This window comes from Fusarium poae, chromosome 2 (genome assembly GCF_019609905.1).
Source record: "Fusarium poae strain DAOMC 252244 chromosome 2, whole genome shotgun sequence".
In the NCBI taxonomy this organism is placed as follows: domain Eukaryota; kingdom Fungi; phylum Ascomycota; class Sordariomycetes; order Hypocreales; family Nectriaceae; genus Fusarium; species Fusarium poae.
Genome location: NC_058400.1, coordinates 4,007,217 through 4,026,233, shown reverse-complemented (window position 1 = coordinate 4,026,233; position 19,017 = coordinate 4,007,217). Strand labels below are relative to the sequence as shown.

Genomic DNA, 19,017 nt, shown 5'->3' with positions numbered 1-19,017 from the left:
ATGTATAAGAAGATATTCTTAATGTAATCTCTGCTTTGTACAGTATTGGGATGTATATGAGAAAACACCAAGCTAAAACATGTCGGTGAGTGGCTACTAAGTTAGCAAGTGCCAATTGACACAATTGACAGCTAACTATCTGGCTACAACCGTAGATACAGTAAATTTCCACATAGCTAGATCGAACCTGTTGAAAATTTGAACAAATAAGTGCTACAAATTGAGGGAAAAAGATAGGTGAATGAAAATTAGCTCTTTCATAACGGTGGCAGAGGTCATCTTAGAGGCAACGCTACGGTCACAAGGCTAGCTCTTTTAGAGGTCACATGGAAATTGCCAAGGAGGATAAAATAAGACAGACTTTAGATAGATCTTAACTTTATTATACTTTTTTACCTATTTAAATTAACCTTAATTAATATTGATATGGGTATCCCTCAAAGTCTAATACGAAATCGTCATACCTTAATTAATATATTATCCATTATTCAATTGATCATTTAAATGCGCATCTATTGATTTGACTTTTATCTCTATTAGAAGCTAATTAACAGTGAAATTGGTGACCTACCTGGAGGTTTTTCTGTGTTACTGTCTTAGGTAGGCAGTCCCTTCACTATACCTAACTTCTACTCAGCGCTGTAACCCCTTGATTTTCAGCCGAGTTGTTCAATCGTTTTTTATACTGAATTGTTATGCACTATTAGGACCCCAAGCCGGGCGTCTACAGAGCTTACCACAACCGACATTCATGATTGTCCGTCAACTACCCCAGCTGTTACCTACGATTTATAGTGATTACATACATGCAAATGTTCTACCAGTACTAGAACCCACGTCGCGCCATTATGTCAGTCAAGTATCGGAGCATCGGGCAATTTAGAAAACCGTTATTGTTATCGTTATCGCACATCATTAATAAAGACGGCGTAACCAAGATCCGAATAGTCTCCGCCCGGTCCAACTCTTTGACCTTTTCCCCATAGCCCCAGCCTAGACAGAAAACGGCCACTAATCCGATCTCATAGAGCTAATAGTTCACAGTGGCTGGCTGAATTAAGAGTAATGACAACTTTATTGGGATTGTAAAGGTCCAGAACATCTTGGCCTCGACAAACACATTCACAACAAACAAACATTTAACGCATTTCAATCAACATTGGTAAAGCTAACGGCGTCGCCGATGGCTGAAGCAAGCAAACGGTGAAGGTGCAGGTGCAGGTCAACGTGGCATTGCATTGGTTTATTGAGATTCGCGATGCTAGCGGCGGCAGGCGAGATAAGATTAGCCAAGCCAAATTCGAATGAATCCGACGATAAAGGGTCTTTAACCGGATTAAGGTGCATTCTCGAATCACTATTGGGCACCATCGGTTCCGACCAACGAGAGAAAAAAGAGTGCGAAAAACCGTTGCATTAGAAACACGCCGAATCCCTGCGCGGCGATTCCCAAACGGGGGACCTCTTCATAAGCGAAAGTGTCAGCTTGAATCTCACCCTCCAAGACGCTCGATTTTGCTTGTTCGGTCCCCCGCGGGCTCCTCCGGAGTGGATGAATTATCCACTGAAATGCCATGTTAGACCCCAAGAGGTTGCATTTTAACGAAGGAGAAGGAAAAAATGGTAGAAGCGATCGGATGGAATTATGACGCCGTGAATCCCCGATTGTTGTTGAGTCTCTCCGGGTTTTATCTACAATGCCCTGCCCTGCCCCGGACCATGGGAAAGACGTCCTCCCCGACTTGTATTCTACCACACGCCGACACCTAATTTTTGTTTCGAAGTCTACAAACGATATGAGATACAAATAGATTTCAATTTAAACGTTGACATATACGATTCCAGTGCGACGGTGAATTGGGTTTGATCGCCCCTCGAATCTTCCCAGAACCAGTTTAGTGGACAGTCACCATGATGGCAGGTACGACAGGGGCCTTGTCGCCCGAAGGTTTAGGTTCAGCCTCAACGGCCAACAGCATCAAAGACGACATTATAGAACCAACAAATCCCACGCCGGACATCAATAAAGAGATCAATGACCTTGCACGACAGCTTTCGCGAGTATCGACAACGGCAGGTGCTGAATTGAACGCTTTCTCCCCGCAAGCCGGTACAAAACTCGACCCCAACTCCACCAATTTCGATCCACGTTCATGGGTAAAGGCATTTGTCAAACTCGTTGAATCGGAGGATGGTTCAGCACCATCGCGAAGTCTTGGTGTCGCCTTCAAGAACCTCAATGTCTACGGCTGGGGTACGGGAGCCGAGCACCAAAAAACTGTGGTGGATTATCCTCTGGATGCCGTGTCATACGTGTTGGGTCTTCTCGGACGGCGAAAGAAGAGAAGAGTGGACATTCTACGCAACTTTGAGGGCGTCGTAGAACAGGGAGAGCTTCTTCTTGTGCTCGGTCCCCCTGGATCAGGATGTTCAACACTTCTCAAGACGATCGCGGGCGAGACAGCCGGTCTCGAAGTTGGATCTGACTCTTACATGAACTTCAGAGGTACCCTATCCTAAAACCTTGTCGCAACATCGCTTACATAGTTAGGTATCGACGAGAACCACATGCGTTCCTCTTTTAGAGGAGATGTGCTATACAATGCCGAGATCGACTGTCATCTCGCCCATCTCACTGTTGGTGAGACCCTCTCATTTGCCTCGAGCGCCCATTCCCTTCGTCATGTCCCCGGAGGTGTCACCCGGTCCCAAGCAGACACAATGATGCGCGACGTTATGATGTCCATCTTTGGCATTTCCCATACCGTCGAAACTCGCGTTGGCGACGATTTTGTCCGCGGCGTTAGTGGCGGCGAGCGCAAGCGTGTTAGTATTGCCGAGGCGGCCCTAACCGGCGCAAAGCTGCAATGCTGGGACAACACAACTCGGGGCCTGGACAGTGGGAATGCGATCAATTTTTGCCGGAACTTGCGTCTTCAGGCTGATCTTGTCGGGGTTGCGGCCGCGGTGGCCATTTACCAGGCGCCGCAGTCAGCTTACGAGGTAAACAACGGATCTTTAACTCAGTCTTGCTATTGCGTGAGACATGATATGCAGGACGGATGAAACTAACGCGATCTAGTTATTCGATCGTGTGACGGTCTTGTACGAGGGTCATCAAATTTTCTTTGGTCGGATACATGAAGCAAAGGCCTACTTTGAGAGCCTGGGTTTCGAGTGTATGTGAACAAACTTTGGTGCAAGATTGGAAGCTAATAGTGTGAAGGTCCCGATCGTCAAACAACGCCCGACTTTCTTACATCAATGACCAGCCCACAAGAACGTCGCGTAAAACCAGCATTCGAACGCACCGCCCCTCGAACACCCGCCGACTTTGCCGAGCGATGGCTAGCCAGCTCTTACCGCAAGCAACTCATTCGCGAATTGGAGACCTATGAACAAACCCACCCTCCTCAGGAACGTCTTGCTGAGTACAAGGAGTCACGTCGAGCAGAGCAATTTAAGAATCAGCGCAGCAAGTCTCCGTACACAATATCTTATGTCGCGCAGGTGAAGCTTACGCTCTGGCGAGGATGGCGTCGATTGCTGGCAGACCCCGGATTTACCATCGCGTCGCTAGTCTTCAATTTGGTTATGGCACTAGTATTGGGCAGCATGTTCTTTAATCTTCCGGATGACTCGTCAAGCTTTTACTATAGAGGTGGTTTAATCTTCTTCGCATTGCTGTTCAATGCCTTTGCTAGTCAACTCGAGGTGAGTGTCATTTCCCTTACTTGCGTGTGGCTATACTTATGTAGTAGGTTCTTACTGTCTATGCCGAGCGACCTGTTGTCGAAAAGCACAACCGCTATGCGTTCTACCATCAATCTGCCCAGGCTATTGCAAGCTACATCATCGACCTGCCCTACAAGACTGTCAACATGATAGTCTTCAATCTGCTCATCTACTTCATGTCTAATCTCCGTCGCGAGGCTGGCAGTTTCTTCTTCTTCTGCCTTACCTCCTACCTTACCACTCTGGTCATGTCATGCATCTACCGCACTCTGGCATGCGTGACTCGTACGACCCACCAAGCCATGATCCCTGTCTCAATTTTGAGTCTTGGGCTGATGATCTACACTGGCTTTACTATGCCTACGGATTATATGCTCGGGTGGTCTCGATGGATGAACTACATCAATCCTCTTGCTTATGCGTTCGAAGCCTTAATGGCAAATGAATTCCATAACAGGCAGTACGGTTGCGCGACTATGGTTCCTCAGGGCCCCGGCTATGAAGATCTTCCTTCCAACTCGACTATTTGTTCCGTTGTTGGTGCGATACCTGGATCGTCTATGGTTGATGGTGATAGGTATATCAACTTGTCATACAAATACTACAACTCACACAAGTGGCGGCAAGTACACTCTCCCTTCTGCCAATTGTCTACTAACCTTTGCAAGGAATATCGGCATTCTTCTCGGCTTTTTGGGTGCATTCTTGGTTTTTTACATCTTCGCTGCCGAACACGCAAAGCCTCCCAGAAGCAAGGGCGAGGTACTTGTTTTCCGCAAGGGTCGCATGCCTCCCAGCTTCGACAAGAAAGACGGTACCGATGCCGAAGCGCAAGCTACTGGCCGGCCTGTTGTTGCCGAGAAAGGGACTACCAACGGCAACAGTGGTCTCGCTGCTGGTGCGTCTGTATTTCACTGGGAAGATCTGTGCTATGACATCCAGATAAAAGGTAAAGATCGACGTCTACTCGATCATGTTGACGGTTGGGTCAAGCCTGGTCTTTCCACAGCCCTTATGGTGAGTTTCCCCTCGTGTCAATATCGTCCATAGGTCCATGCTAACTGCCACAGGGTGTATCTGGTGCTGGCAAAACAACCCTCCTCGATGTCCTTGCCACACGCGTTACAATGGGTATAGTCAGCGGCAACACCCACATTGACGGGAAGTCCACCGACGCATCGTTCCAGCACCGTGTCGGCTACGTCCAACAGCAAGACCTCCACCTCAACACCATGACTGTTCGGGAGGCCCTTGAATTCAGCGTTCTCCTACGCCAATCCGCCGAGATATCCCGACAGGACAAGCTCGACTATGTGGAACAAGTAATCGAGATGCTAGATATGCAGGAATTCTCGGATGCAGTTATTGGAGTTCCTGGAGAAGGTCTCAACGTTGAGCAGAGGAAGAGGCTGACGATTGGTGTCGAACTTGCCGCTAAGCCGCAGTTGCTTGTCTTTTTGGACGAACCTACTTCCGGTCTTGATTCGCAGACTTCTTGGGCGATTTGTGACCTCATCGAGAAGCTTACAGCAAGTGGCCAGGCTGTTTTATGTACCATTCACCAGCCTTCCGCCATACTCTTCCAGCGTTTTGATCGTCTGCTCCTCCTAGCTCCTGGTGGAAAGACAGTTTACTTCGGCGGTAGGTCTTTAGTTAATATCTGTGGCACTCTTTACTAATCACATCTAGACCTCGGACACCAATCGCAAACCCTCCTCGAATACTTCGAGCGTAACGGTGCTCCCCCATGTCCTCCAGATGCAAACCCCGCCGAGTACATGCTCAACATCATCCAGCCTTCCAACGACGAAGAAGTCGACAACATTGACTGGCATCAAGTTTGGAGGGGCTCTCCTGAGTTCCAAAGTGTCAAGCAGGAGCTTCAACGGCTGAATGCTCTGCCATCTACGCAGCGAACGGGTAGTAGTGCATTTGACAACGCGGATGCATCACAGCATCGGGAATTTGTTGCCTCTTTCTGGACGCAGTTCCGCGAAGTACTGATTCGCACTTGGAAGAATTTCTGGCGGTCGCCTACGTATATCTGGTCCAAGACTGTCTTGATCATCCTATCGGTATGTTTTTCATACTACACAGATGATTGCTTTGGCTAATGCGTGTCAGTCTCTTTACATCGGATTTACATTCGAGGCGAAGAATACGATTCAAGGGTTGCAGAACCAGCTTTATGCTATTTTTATGTACATGGTTCTTTTCCAAAGCATCACGAATCAGATAATGCCCATATTTGTCCCACAGCGAGCCTTGTACGAGGTCCGCGAGAGACCATCAAAAATTTATCGCTGGAACAGTAAGTTGACTTCCTTACACCGATAAATCCATGCTAATTAATCCTGTAGCATACATCCTCTCCAATATACTTGTCGAAGCGGCATGGAACACCTTGATGGCTGTCATCATCTACTTTTGCTGGTACTATCCCGTCGGCTTCGTCCAGAACACTACTTCGGAGGATCAGCACATTCGAGGCTTTCTCGTTTTCCTCTTCCTATTGATGTTTATGCTCTTCACGAGCACATTCTCACACTTTGGTATTGTATGCATTGGTTCAGCTGAAGAAGCAGGTGTTCTTGCTACTTTACTTTGGATGCTTTGCATTGCGTTTTGCGGGTTAGTTGGATCCTTTCTCGTCATACCACCAATTGCTAACTCTTGATAGTGTCGGCGTCATATACAGCGACATCCCTACGTTTTGGACCTTTATGTATCACGTCTCGCCAGCAACATACATTGTTGGAGGCATCATGTCGGTGGCAGTCTACGGTTCAGATGTGGTCTGTGCAGATAACGAGGTCCTACAGATGCAGGTGCCTGGTGGCATGAACCTCACGTGCGGTGACTTCATGGGTCCGTTTGTTGAGGCCGCGGGTGGCTATCTTGTTGACCGCTCCTCCACCGACGTCTGCCAATATTGTTCTCTTGCTTCAACTGAGGAGTTTCTGGCCAGGTTTAACATTGACTACGATGATCGATGGTGGCACTTTGGATTGCTGTGGGTGTATGTTTTGGCGAATGTCCTGGGTGCGCTTGGATTATATTGGTTGTTCAGGGTGCCAAGGGGCAGTGGTGTTAAGAGAGCCTGAACCAGGCATAGTTTGGATATGATGACATAGTAATGCCTGAGTACATCTCTATCTTATTTAACGAATATCCATGAAATATAGAATAGATAGAGCCCTGATTATGACAAGAGGAACAAGCAGTTGCATTCGCTTATTGACGTGGCACGTCTGAGATGAGACAGAGCTGACCAATTATAATGAATGAGGTGGAGTTAGGTTATATGGATAATAAAGTCCGAGTGTCAGCACGAAGGATCAAGTTCGATTAAGCTGTCAGAAATATCTCAGGAGTATATAAACACGTTAATGGTCAGATAATTATTTATGCTGGGCTTACCTTTTGTCTGTTTGGCAACCTCTCTCGATTCCATCGTACCACCATATTTTCGACCAACATCAAACTCAACAACAATTCGCATCTGCTGGAGCAGTCACTGGCAGTAAGATCTCAATTAAAAAGCCATCAAAATGAACGAAAATGTCCTCCATTACGGAAATCAATTGATGGCCCTTGTGCCTGGTCTCATCGGCCTCAACCTTCTCATCCGCCCCGAAGCAACTCTGCAGCAAATGGAGTTCACCATCCCGTCGGAGCCCAAGGCACGACAACTTACTCGAGGTCTTGCACGTGTCTACGGTGTCAGAAATGTCGTCATTGGCTCCATAGGTCTCAATTTGAGTCTCACACGAGACCCGAAGCTGATCAACATGATTTATCTTGGTGGATTGGCCATGTGCGTGACGGATGGAATCGTTGCCAAGTCAGTAATTGGACATGGGGAATGGATGCATTGGGTATTCGCGCCTCTTTGCATTGCTGGATCTGCTGCAAATTATTATTTATTTTGAGAAAATCTGTGGTTATGTCCGGTGTAAACAATGTATATGTGTCAAGTCTGTGGCTGCGATAAGTAGCGCATTGTATGTTTATGGAGGCGGATTGATAAAAAAATGTTTGCCCCTCAGAATGTTGGTGGGAAACGCTGGGTGCTGTAACGCTTCAACTACAAAAACACACATATGAAGAAATATTATTCATCGCCATGAATTTCATCTTTATGATATTAGAACGACTCCAATAAGTGGAAGAGGTGAAAATAATTATCTAGAAATGTGATGCCGATAGGGTAAGTGTTTTATGAAAGGATGACTAAAATATCAGATATAAACTAAAATTTGTCTGTAACTAGTAACCAACACCATTCCCCTGTGGCTTAGTTGGCTAAAGCGTCCGACTGTTATTCATAGACAATCGGGAGATCGGAAGTTCGAGCCTTCCCGGGGGAGTTTGTTTTTGCCAGCCCCTCTAAAAGTGGTTCATCATTTTTTGCCATGGCTCTCTGACAAACAGGACACGAAATGATACTTGTTCAGTCATTTCATTAATTCTAAGTCTACCAGCCGTTAGATATTAGCCCAACTGTTGGACACTCCGGCCACCATCAGTTTCATATCAGCGTAATTAAGACATTACGCTACTGAGAATACTAGGATTGAACCTACAGCATGTCTTGGCGCGACAAGGACCCTCATAGCCTTTACATGATGTGGTTGATTGCATGTACCGCTGGGGGCTTGTGTTTTATACGCCAACTAACGAGATGGCCATGTCTCACAATTGATTGAAGCCGAGGCTGGCAACTGAAAATGCATGTTTTAATGATCATCTATACTTGGCTTAATGCACATCTGTATTAAGTTGTATATCATGCGGCATAACAGAAGATCTATGCACTCTATAAGATATAACGCTCTTTGCTATTATATTGAATTTTATTATATTAAAAGCTATAGTATTAATTATAAGCTTTTTTTTTTTCTTTAGAATTTTCTTTTTTTAATTTTATAGAATTCTTAATATAATAAATTCTAATTTAATAAACTTTTTATAAAATAATATTATTTTTATTAAATACTTTATAAATTATTAATAATTTATTTTTTTTATTAAAAATTATTTTAAAAATTAAAAAATAATTTTATTTAAAATATTTTATTTTTTAATATATTAATATTTTTTTAAATATTATAAAAAGCCTTTAAAGTTTTTTTTTTTTATATAATAAAGATTTAAATTTTAATTTATTAATTTAATTTATTAATTATATAATTAAAAATATTATAATTAAAAATAATTAAAAATAATAATTTAATTATTAATTATATTAATAATATTTTAATTTTAAATATTAATAAAAATATTATATTAAAAATAAATATAATTATTAAATAATTTTATTAAATTTTTTTCTTTAAAAATAAAATTAATTATAAAAATTAAATTTTTATAAATAATTTTTTAATTTAATATATAATTAAAATTAATAAAGATTTTAAAGTTTATTATTTTATATAATATTTTTATTAATATTAATATTAATATTAATAAAAAAATATTTAATAATTAATTTTTAAAAAAAAATAATAAAAGCTTTTATAATAATTATTATAATTTTAATTTTATAAATTATAATATATATCTTTAAATAAAATCTTTATTAATATTTAAATTTAAAAATAATATTTCTTATTATATTAATTTTTAATATATACTTTAGGATTTATACCTTAAAAAGCACTAAATACTAGTAATGCTCTTTAATATCCAGCTTAGTGTTTATATATCACGTCCTGTTATTCGGGATAGTTCTTTTGCATTCACTGACTGTCAAGATAGGCTGAGATACATCACAAGAGAAATAACAGTAAATGTTTCAGGTATTGAAAACATCTACCAAATATGCCCCATCATAGATCATGACCCGGAACGGATCTTCAACTGAATCGAAGGATTTACTTAAAGTGGAGTCTCTGACACGGCAGAATCCTTCGTAAAACGACCAGATATGTACTCTTCTTGGTCCTGCAAAGTGTAGCGTGTGCTTCATTAGTCCCATGGCGTGAGGAACCAGGAACACGGCCCTGAGCGACCCGTCTTGACGGACGACCTGTGGCAGATCCTTTACGCTCCCCAGGTATTCCGCGGATGATTGCTATAAATGCACATCGCCCCAATGACCTCTTGTTTTGTCCCGGTTTCCTGGTAAACTGTTGGCTATGTATGTTTGCTAGAACTTCAAACCACACAAAATGGGTTTGTGGGACGTTGATGATTTCGGCATCATTGCTGATAAGGCATGTTGGTCTATGTTTGCGATAACAACAGGTACGTCCCACTGACAGCCAAACATTTCCAACTGTCGCTAACCTTTGGTCCAGTGGTGGTCGTACTCAGACTCATCAGTCGACAGTTCTTTGGCAAAGGAAATGTTGGTGGCGGCATCGGTTGGGATGACTTTATTACAGCATTCTGTGTTGTTGTTATGCTCGTTACGTGCATCATGATCACCATTGGTACGCACTACGGTCTCGGTCGGCGACTAGACGATATCGATCCTGCTCTCATTCCTGGCGCGCTGAAATGGAATGTCATCATCAGCTCTGTGTTGATCTGGACCTTTTCACTTCCCAAGTTCGCCATCATCGCTACGCTGAAGCGCATCTTGGACTATGGATTGAAGACAACGATACTTTTCTGGGGCCTTGCAATCAGTTCGCAAGCTTGCATCCTGGCTACCTCGATCTGGTGGTACAAGCAATGTGACCCAGTACAGTTCGGCTGGGATAGAAGTATAGAGGGTGGGACTTGTGCTTCTGTGCAGGTCATGTCCGACTTGGGATACTTCACTTCAGCCTACTCTGCATTCTTGGATGGCTTCTTTGCGCTGTATCCGATTCCCTTCATCATGCGACTGAACATGCCGCTAAAGAACAGGATTCTGGTATCAATTGCATTAGGATTGAGCTTCCTGGCCTGTATCCTTTCTATATACAAGCTTACCATCTTTGGAGAGATCTTTGTGGTACTGGCAGAGAATCCAACATGTGAGTTACTGCCTAAAATTGGCATGTCAACAGGTGCTAACTTTTCCAGACCCCGTTCCTTTCCTTGACATACTTGGTTTGGGTGAAGGATGCATCCTTCTCATCTGTGCCTCGCTACCTACTCTGGGTCCCCTGTTCCGTTTTGCAAAAGGCAGGATGGCCACTGCAAACGCCAGTCGTATAACAGACAGCAGCAAGAAAGACACGCACAGTGGCCAATCAAATGGGAGATGGGACAAGTTGGGAGGTCAACAGGGAGACGATATGGAACATGGATCTAGTAGGATTGGCTGCAGCGTCGACGACATTCCACTTGTAGTGGGCCTAAATCACGCCACGGATAACTCGACAAGAATCCACAAGACGGTTGAGTTCGGTGCATCACATGCAGAGCCAGACAATGATAGAATAGGGACTCGACCGGGTGGCTTCCGCGGATATTAGACACTTGTTCCCCTTTGTTCCTGAACCAGCATGCTGGGAAAAGATGCACGTAAAGATGGTTTTGGAAGTTGATCAAAAAGGTGGTGTCATTTCTTTCTTGGTATTGCTGCAGACTTTAGGGGACATGGCAGGGATATAGCTCCTCTTAGCCTCTTTGTAATGGAATATGCGGGAAATTTCCCATAAGGATTCGGGGCCTGGTTAACTTGTGGATCTTGTTGTGAGTCGACACCAACTAACAATTTGGAAAGTGCGTGATTTCGTATCTGCTCATGAGAATTAGACTTGATAACATGTGTACGAATCTTGAAATCATTATCTGCTGGGTTGTAAGCCATGTTCTCACCATGTCTGACTGAGTATAGAACTGACGTCGATCATCTTTCAAACTTTCCCCATATTCACTGATTGCGGATACAACGGCTTTTTCGGAAGGTCTAAACAGGGTGAGACTTGAAGAACACTTTTGATTGGAAGAATCGATACGATTGAGCGACGAGACCCTTGTTACTCCCAGAGGCGAACTTTTAGCTCTTCTTCACCTGAGATCGCCAGAGGCACGGACTCGACTTGACGGAATTGATCTGGAAATGCTATCAGGTACAAGGGTTCGGAAGTCTTGCTCCTGTCTACCGTTCCAATCACCATGTGGATTGGGAAACAAGAGTCTTGTATGTACTCTGTACTGTACATATCATGGATTACCCGCCATAATTTCTCTACGCTCATCCATTTCCTCGGTCCTGCATACCTCTCCCCCTGTCACACAATTGCTTTTTTTCCAACATGGCATCTGCAGACAAACTCATCGAGGCCCTCCAAGGTCTTGACGCAAACTCTTTCACCAATGAAGCCGAGCGTGTTCGTGCCCTTGATGCCCTTGCCTTGGCTGTGAGCAAGGTCCAGACGCCCTGGGATACCGTATGGCATCACTGCTGGGTAAACCCAGCCACAAATGCGTGTGCCAAAACTTTAATCGATGCTGGTGTTTTTCACAAGTGGATTGAGGCTGGTGGCCAGGAAAAGACTTGTGCTGAACTGGCTGACCTTACAAACATCGACCCAGTGCTCATTCGTAAGCCTCGCTTTGTTTCCCGTGAAAGTCTAATGTTAACAGCGCCCTAGGACGCATGATGCGACAAATCTCTGGACAGAATCTCGTCATCGAGACTGCTGAGGATACCTACAAACCTACACCCTGGGTCCATGCTTTGACTACCGATCAAGCCCTCGCCAACGTATATGGTGGTCTCTCTGACTTTGTCAACGCTCCCATGTTTAGAACACTGCCGTTTTACCTCAAGAAAAATGGGTACAGGAACCCCACCGACCCTAACGACTGTAACTGGCAGTTCATGAAGGGGAAGCAGGAGAACCTGTTCCAGTCGCTCAGTGCAGACCCTGTGGCTGCAAGAGAGTTCAACGATGCAATGGAGAGCCACTCCAAGTATAACCTGACACCTTGGGTTGAGGTCTACCCAACCGAGACACTGGTCGTTGACTCCAAGCCTGATCGGCCATTGGTAGTTGATGTTGGTGGAAGTAAAGGTCATGACTTGACCAAGTTCCACCTGCGTCATCCCGATATTCCTCACGGTAGCTTAGTTCTTCAAGACCTACCCGACATTCTCAAAGAACTTACCATCGCGGAAACGATCTCGGTGCATCCCCACGACTTCTTCACTCCTCAACCTGTCAAGGGTGCCCGTGCTTACTTTATGCATAACGTGCTGCATGATTGGGAAGATAAGCAAGCCAAAGATATCCTCAGGCACCTTGCAGATGCTATGGAGCCTGGTTACTCCAAGCTTCTCATCCACGAGAGCTTGATTAGTACTATCAAACCCCATGCTCGTGTTACAACATCTGATATTACCATGATGGCTTGTCTCGGTGCCAAAGAGAGAACCGAAGCCGAGTGGCGAGAATTGATTGAGAGTGTCGGATTGAAGGTGCTGAAGATTTGGAGACCACTTCAGTCAGTGGAGAGTGTTATCGAGGCTGAACTTGCTTAGAGGCAGACAGGATAATAAGAATATCGGCTTACACTGCCGGTAGGACTGTTGTGATTGTCTTGTAAAGGGACTTGTAAAATTCCGTAGAATCTTATAGTAGTAAAGGTACGATGACATTCTTCTGACCCTCTTCAAATATCACCATAATATCCCACTTTACTGCGCTCCCCGCAGCTCATCTAGTTGTTTCCTCAAGACCTCATTCTCCTTTCTGCCCTCCTCCAGTCTTTCATTCAATCCTTCAGTCTGTTCCTGTGCGGCAAGGCTAAGCTCCTTGACATGCTCTGGGATAAAAGCGACCATTTGCCTGAAGCCGTAGAAATAGTAACGCGCCGTGGCCCAGAGACCATCTGGTGCCTGATTCGTCCGGTACACAACATCAACGCACCCGTTAGGGTAGGTGGCTAATGCGACATGCGCCAAACACTCAGAAGCCTCATCTATCGGGGTGACTTGCAAGGTATGGTAGAGGTAGTTGCCGAAACGTTCATCGGCAATAGTAAGTGCGGCCGGCTTACTAAGAGTCACAGGCATCGAATCAGAATGCCTCAGGACTTCGCGGCTGGCCTCCGTGGGAATTCGTTCGAAGTTCTCATATGCCATGGACATGATAATGTTGTCCTTGGGTGGTAAGCGAGTGAAGGCATAGTAAGAGTCTGCTATCGAGGTAGATTTCCAACTCATAGTGGAAGATAGTGAGTGGATGGATAGGTTGGATGGTAGTAATGTTGGGTAAGTGCCAGAAAAGGGAGTTGTTTTTCTATGCGTAGAGGATTGGTGTAAGAAGGATGGGGAAATGGGAATGCACAGGAGAGAGGATGCTACTTTATATATGGTGGTTGTGAGGCCTCCTCGGAATTCTGTTTTCCTACAATATGGGAAGTCTAAAAACATTTGGAGGCACAAGGACATAAGATTTCGTAGGGCTGAATGGAAAACCTATCTGTCAATGCGGGAAGTTAAGGTCAAGGAGGCCTAAAGTCAAACTGACCGAGTTCTCAGGCAGCTGATCTGGGTCCTGAATCTTCACCAACTTATTGTCTTAGTACATAAGCCTTGGTAGTGGAAATAACTACTTGCCTGCCTAGCATTTGGGTGCAACAAGTGGAAGATTTGAAGTTTAAATCGGACTTTAAACTTCTTACAGGATTAGATTCTGCACTTTTACGGTTGCCCTCTTGGATACGTCAATTAAACCAGTCGCCACTCAAACTCTGTCTACACGGAGGCCCGCTCTGTCTAATAACTAAGATTCCGAAACAAATGATGCTTTCAATAAAATGCCCGCCAAAGCAAACATGCCTAATCACGAAAACTCTCTCAAAGTTCCAGAGATTTCTAAAGGCAAATTCTTCCACTACTCGTCCGAGGTGCCTATATAAAGTCCTGTCCCCCTCCGCTTTGCTCCCATCTTCTTTCTCTTCTCCAACAATCTTCTTCCCATACAGATTCAGCTCATACCACAACTTACCTACCCTTTCACCATCACCTACCACCACTCTTCTCCCTTCCATCACCACCGTCTCCCCTTTTCTCCAACATCCATCATCATGACTTCTGTACGCGAAACTGAGTGTCCCTACACTACATGGGATGACATGGTTCTACCCATCGATCATTCGTGGAGCGACATGGAAGATGATGATATACCACAGGAATACACCGGAACTTCAAAGCGTATCTGGTTTGGAAAGGAGGCTCAGGAAATTGAGCGTCCCTATACTTCATGGGACGACATAATCCTGCCTACCGAGTATTCCTGGAGCGATTTGGAGAAGGAATCGTCGAACAATGAAAGCGAGCTTGAATACAAATTTGAGCTTGAAGACGAAACCGAAGAGGCCAAACTGGAATGCCGACTAGAAGAGCTGAACGAGAGGCCGGCGCCAGAGTACGATACCGATGACGATTGGTCGTCAGATGATGAAAGCGACTACGACTCCCACCGGGAACACGAGGATTGGCGTGACGAGTTCTATGACACCTGTCATGAACACTTTGACGATTGGCCGTCGTATCATCAGGATTAACTCGGAAATTTCCTCGAGTTCTTTTGGCATGCTATGTGGGATAAGTCTGGAAATCCGGCTGCTCACATGACGTTTTCGATTTGGCTGGCGGGTGTTATTGTTGTGGTTCTTTTTTAACTTTACAGACCACATTGTTATAGTTTCAATATTATGAATACCAACATTCATAACCCATTATTATTCTCAGTCTATTGTGTTTGTGATATGAAAATGTTTACACTTTAATACTCCGGCCTACTCAATAGGAGTAGCCTTGACATAAGCGCAGTCGGGGTCAGAGAAAGGGTCGCCACAACCGACATCATTATCCTTCTCGATAAAGACAGCAGGAAGATCAAAGTAGCATTGGGGAATCTCTCCCCAGGCCAGATTACCGACATCAATGTCATCAGCATCACTCAGCGCACAATCAAGAACCGCGCGATAGTACTTCTCCCGGTCGCCAAGTCCGTAGTCGGCCATCTTCTCGTAAATAACCTCCTCAGCCTCAACCCAGTCCTTGATACGGTTGTTGTTAGGGTTGTTGCGCATGATGTAAAAGCAGTACTCCTCGCCGTCCTTGAGAGACATCCACTGGCGGCCAGTTGAGTAACCACAGTCCTCCCGACTTCCATAGCCATCGCGCTTGTCAGCGACAAGGTGAAGTTTGGCCGCCTTCATTACATCGTTCGCGACCTTGGTCTTAATATTGTTGCTGATGGATGAAATGGCAACTTTGACAGCCGCGGCGTCATCGTCGAGGAGGAACCATCCGCCATTGAAGAACTTTGTGATCTTGGACTGGAAGGTATCCCACTTGGGGGCGGGAAGGGCATTGTATTCGTCCTCGGTGCCTCCACCCATAACGATGCGGAGGGTATCTTCGATCTTCTTGGTGGCAGACTCAAACACATCGGCGAGCGCGGCAGAGATGGTGCTCTGGTCAATCTCGTCTTCACTCTGACTAGCAAGACCAGAAAAGATGCCACCCAAAATACCAAAACCGGCAGCGAACCCGTTACCCTTGTCAAGTTAGTCTAAGTTGAGGCATTGAGAAGATTGAACTTACAGCACCGGGGACAAGTCCACCGACGGCATTGCCCATGCTAGATGCAGCAGCCAGCCAACCCAAAACATTGCCAGCATCGTTTTCACTTCCATCAAAGTCCTTTACCATCTGGCCGATCCGAAGACTACTAATGAGAGTCTCATCGGTGAGCTGTCTCTTTAGCTCGTTGAACTTGGCATGTACACCCTTGGCAGCCTGGAAGATCCAGTAAGAGTTTTTACCAATGATAGTATCTTGGCCATACTTATCCCACTGGTCCTCGCAACTCATATCGTTCAGGGGCTTGCACTGGGAACCAAGAACACCGCAACCAGCAGCACCGCTCTTACCACTAGTGCCATCCATGACTTGGCTTTCCACGTTCTTAAGCCAGTTGTTCTCATGTTCTGTGGTTGTCAGTTTCTATCACCAAGAAGAGATGTCCAAGATACTTACCCCACTGCATGAGAATAAACAGGTCGAGCTGTCCGCCGGCTCCGGAATCTTCCCAGAGCTTATCGACACCTTCCGGAGTTCGTGTATCCCATCCATTCCCGCCCCACCCTTTACATAGAGTTTCCTTCTTATCCCAGGCAGCGGGATCAAGTCTCTTGGACATAGGGGAAGCACTCGCTATAGTAGCGAGTGTCAAAATGGCGGCGTTGGACTTCATTTTGCAAAGAGCGACAGTAAAGAAGGACTTGGTTGAATGAGAGTGATAGTTGGGGATGGGATTTTGTTGTGACTGAATAGCTTGCTAGAGACAAGTAATCGAAGTGCAACCGGTCAGCTATATACGCCAAAGAGTCGCATGATTGATGGTAGAACCATCTTGGAAATCAACATGAATCATGACGTTACGAAGGATTCAATTCCCCGACTCTCGTTCCGCAAAAGGAGCCGTGCGTCGAGATTCAGGACGAGATATTTGCAGGATGATGTGGAGATCATCAGCTTATCTTTGCAATGCGATTCACTTTAAGTGGAAATGCAATCACTAATGCATAGAAAAAGGATGAAAGAAAGTCTTGTATTGGATGATTGACAATCATGGCTTATCGCCTACTTGTTCTATTAGCTTTTGAAGGGTGTTGTGACGTTGGCCCACCTACCGAGAGACGGGGCTATGCTTTGCGATACAGGTTCATTGGGTAGGCAAAGCCGCATTTGTAAGACAATACTACTATTAACAGCATCAAATATACTTCGTAACTACAGAGTACAGACATATTAATCTTTTAACTCTAATGTGCTTTGATGACTTGGAATACCCGAATGCATTTGAATATTCCAACAATCCATAGGTAGAAACTCGCCTTATTTTTACCTGCAATTACAATCATTGTTACTTTTAAAACCTTGGCAGTAATCCTTCTGATGTTGAAACAGTCAATCAGCCTTACTTAGGAAATGAAGGATTCGCAAGCACGATCCATCGTCTGTTCGGCAATAAATTAGGGCTTGGCGAGTGCCCGGGACCAACTCCTTCAGTGGCTGAGCCTTCTGAAACAGCCCTATCACCCACACTTGTTTAGTAGGTAGTATCCGGACAAACATAGGAGGCATTTTTGATAGAGATGTATTAATTATTATATAAACCTTGTAAGATCAGGAGTCATACAAAGCCGAGATTAAACAGTATACAGAGCACGGCTTTAACGCGTTCATTCATTATATCCTTATATATCATCGCAAGAGTCCAAGCAACACTGGAAGTGCAATAGCGCCACCAATCGCCTTGATGTTTGAGGCGCGGGCTGTTCTCAACCGTAGTAGGCTCATGTAGGAATCCTTTGATCGACCGCTGAAGGCTCTGTAGCAGAGGCGGTTGTCGCTGTCTCTGTGCCAGTTGCTGTGGCGGTGGCGGCATCAGAAGTCTTCACACGAGCGACTGTAGTAGAAGTACCCTAGAGGGTAGCAGAAAAAATGACCTCCTAAGTCTTAGGTTATAAAAACAAGTAGTCTAAGAGCTATAGTCTAAAGAACATAAAGTGACCCACTGATTTCGTCTCTTATGCTTCCAGCGGCCAATTTTTCTGATACCCTGAGGGTAGCCTCGGACGACGTATCCGACGACGTAGGCAGTTGATACTGCAAGCAGCCTCAGCGTCAAATGTGAAAGGGAGATACCACGCGACAGGGTTGAAGAGCCAAAGCCCGCTAAGCAATACGACTGGCACAAGGATAAAGATGTCCCAGGTCAATTCAGGTGCCCTCGCTGCTACAGTCATCACAGATTGAATGGTCTAGAATGGCCGACGAAGCCGCCGAGCTAAGTTCACTCTTTTCGTGGAGAAATGAAGCAACGGAGAGTTGTTCATGTCAGGCACTAGGAGATAGTGGCCATTTTTACAAGCATTAGGGGGTTGGGTTACAGCCCCGGTCATGCATTTTCAGGGAGAAGGGTCTTCTCCAGTCATGTAAGAGTTGTTGTTTTCAAGTCTATCTTCAAGGAGAAGTTTCTCCAGTCATGTTTTCAGGGAAAAGGTTCTCCAGTCATCGAGGCAATGCCTCAAGTGTCACAGTCTTAGGGGGAGGGTCTCCCCGGTCAGCTGTGACGGTTTTTTGTTCTGTTTTTGTTCTTGAGGGGGCGGTAGGGCGGCAATTTTGGCATTTTGGGTACCTAGGTATCTTGGGGTTGGCATTAGTTTGGTATCTTGGGTTGGTCCGTTTGGCAGAGACTGACGGCCCGGGCCGTCGCATCGGCCAACAAGTGCTTCTGGCTCCACGACCTCTCAGACTTCTCCCAACCAACCCTCTACCGACCTACAAAAGAAACTACTCACCGAGCTTTGTGA

At 45.2% G+C, this 19,017-nt stretch overlaps 7 protein-coding genes and 1 non-coding gene across 8 annotated transcripts; 6 read left to right on the top strand and 2 right to left on the bottom strand.

Moving 5' to 3' along the window:
• Window positions 1–1,911: 1,911 nt before the first annotated feature.
• FPOAC1_005204 (uncharacterized protein) lies at window positions 1,912–6,839 on the top strand (the record flags this gene model as incomplete). The annotated part of the gene is made up of 12 exons (XM_044849734.1): window positions 1,912–2,506; window positions 2,552–3,003; window positions 3,083–3,179; window positions 3,227–3,714; window positions 3,762–4,312; window positions 4,404–4,752; window positions 4,806–5,376; window positions 5,425–5,810; window positions 5,860–6,046; window positions 6,096–6,366; window positions 6,416–6,754; window positions 6,806–6,839. The coding sequence occupies 12 exons, from the start codon at window positions 1,912–1,914 to the stop codon at window positions 6,837–6,839; spliced, it is 4,320 nt and encodes a 1,439-aa protein (XP_044708444.1).
• Window positions 6,840–7,286: 447 nt separating this feature from the next.
• On the top strand, window positions 7,287–7,667 carry FPOAC1_005203 (uncharacterized protein; the record flags this gene model as incomplete). The annotated part of the gene is made up of 1 exon (XM_044849733.1): window positions 7,287–7,667. The coding sequence occupies one exon, from the start codon at window positions 7,287–7,289 to the stop codon at window positions 7,665–7,667; it is 381 nt and encodes a 126-aa protein (XP_044708443.1).
• Window positions 7,668–8,021: 354 nt separating this feature from the next.
• On the top strand, window positions 8,022–8,105 carry FPOAC1_005202. The gene has a single exon. It is a non-coding gene; the product is annotated as a tRNA-Asn (tRNA).
• Window positions 8,106–9,908: 1,803 nt separating this feature from the next.
• FPOAC1_005201 (uncharacterized protein) lies at window positions 9,909–11,147 on the top strand (the record flags this gene model as incomplete). The annotated part of the gene is made up of 3 exons (XM_044849732.1): window positions 9,909–9,984; window positions 10,038–10,703; window positions 10,753–11,147. The coding sequence occupies 3 exons, from the start codon at window positions 9,909–9,911 to the stop codon at window positions 11,145–11,147; spliced, it is 1,137 nt and encodes a 378-aa protein (XP_044708442.1).
• A 786-nt stretch (window positions 11,148–11,933) lies between these two features.
• On the top strand, window positions 11,934–13,162 carry FPOAC1_005200 (uncharacterized protein; the record flags this gene model as incomplete). Its single annotated transcript, XM_044849731.1, has 2 exons — window positions 11,934–12,222; window positions 12,273–13,162. The coding sequence occupies 2 exons, from the start codon at window positions 11,934–11,936 to the stop codon at window positions 13,160–13,162; spliced, it is 1,179 nt and encodes a 392-aa protein (XP_044708441.1).
• Window positions 13,163–13,318: 156 nt separating this feature from the next.
• FPOAC1_005199 (uncharacterized protein) lies at window positions 13,319–13,846 on the bottom strand (the record flags this gene model as incomplete). Its single annotated transcript, XM_044849730.1, has 1 exon — window positions 13,319–13,846. One exon carries the CDS (start codon window positions 13,844–13,846, stop codon window positions 13,319–13,321), a length of 528 nt encoding a protein of 175 aa, XP_044708440.1.
• Window positions 13,847–14,712: 866 nt separating this feature from the next.
• FPOAC1_005198 (uncharacterized protein) lies at window positions 14,713–15,192 on the top strand (the record flags this gene model as incomplete). Its single annotated transcript, XM_044849729.1, has 1 exon — window positions 14,713–15,192. The coding sequence occupies one exon, from the start codon at window positions 14,713–14,715 to the stop codon at window positions 15,190–15,192; it is 480 nt and encodes a 159-aa protein (XP_044708439.1).
• A 234-nt stretch (window positions 15,193–15,426) lies between these two features.
• Window positions 15,427–16,892, bottom strand: FPOAC1_005197 (uncharacterized protein; the record flags this gene model as incomplete). Its single annotated transcript, XM_044849728.1, has 3 exons — window positions 15,427–16,194; window positions 16,241–16,626; window positions 16,676–16,892. 3 exons carry the CDS (start codon window positions 16,890–16,892, stop codon window positions 15,427–15,429), a joined length of 1,371 nt encoding a protein of 456 aa, XP_044708438.1.
• Window positions 16,893–19,017: the final 2,125 nt, after the last annotated feature.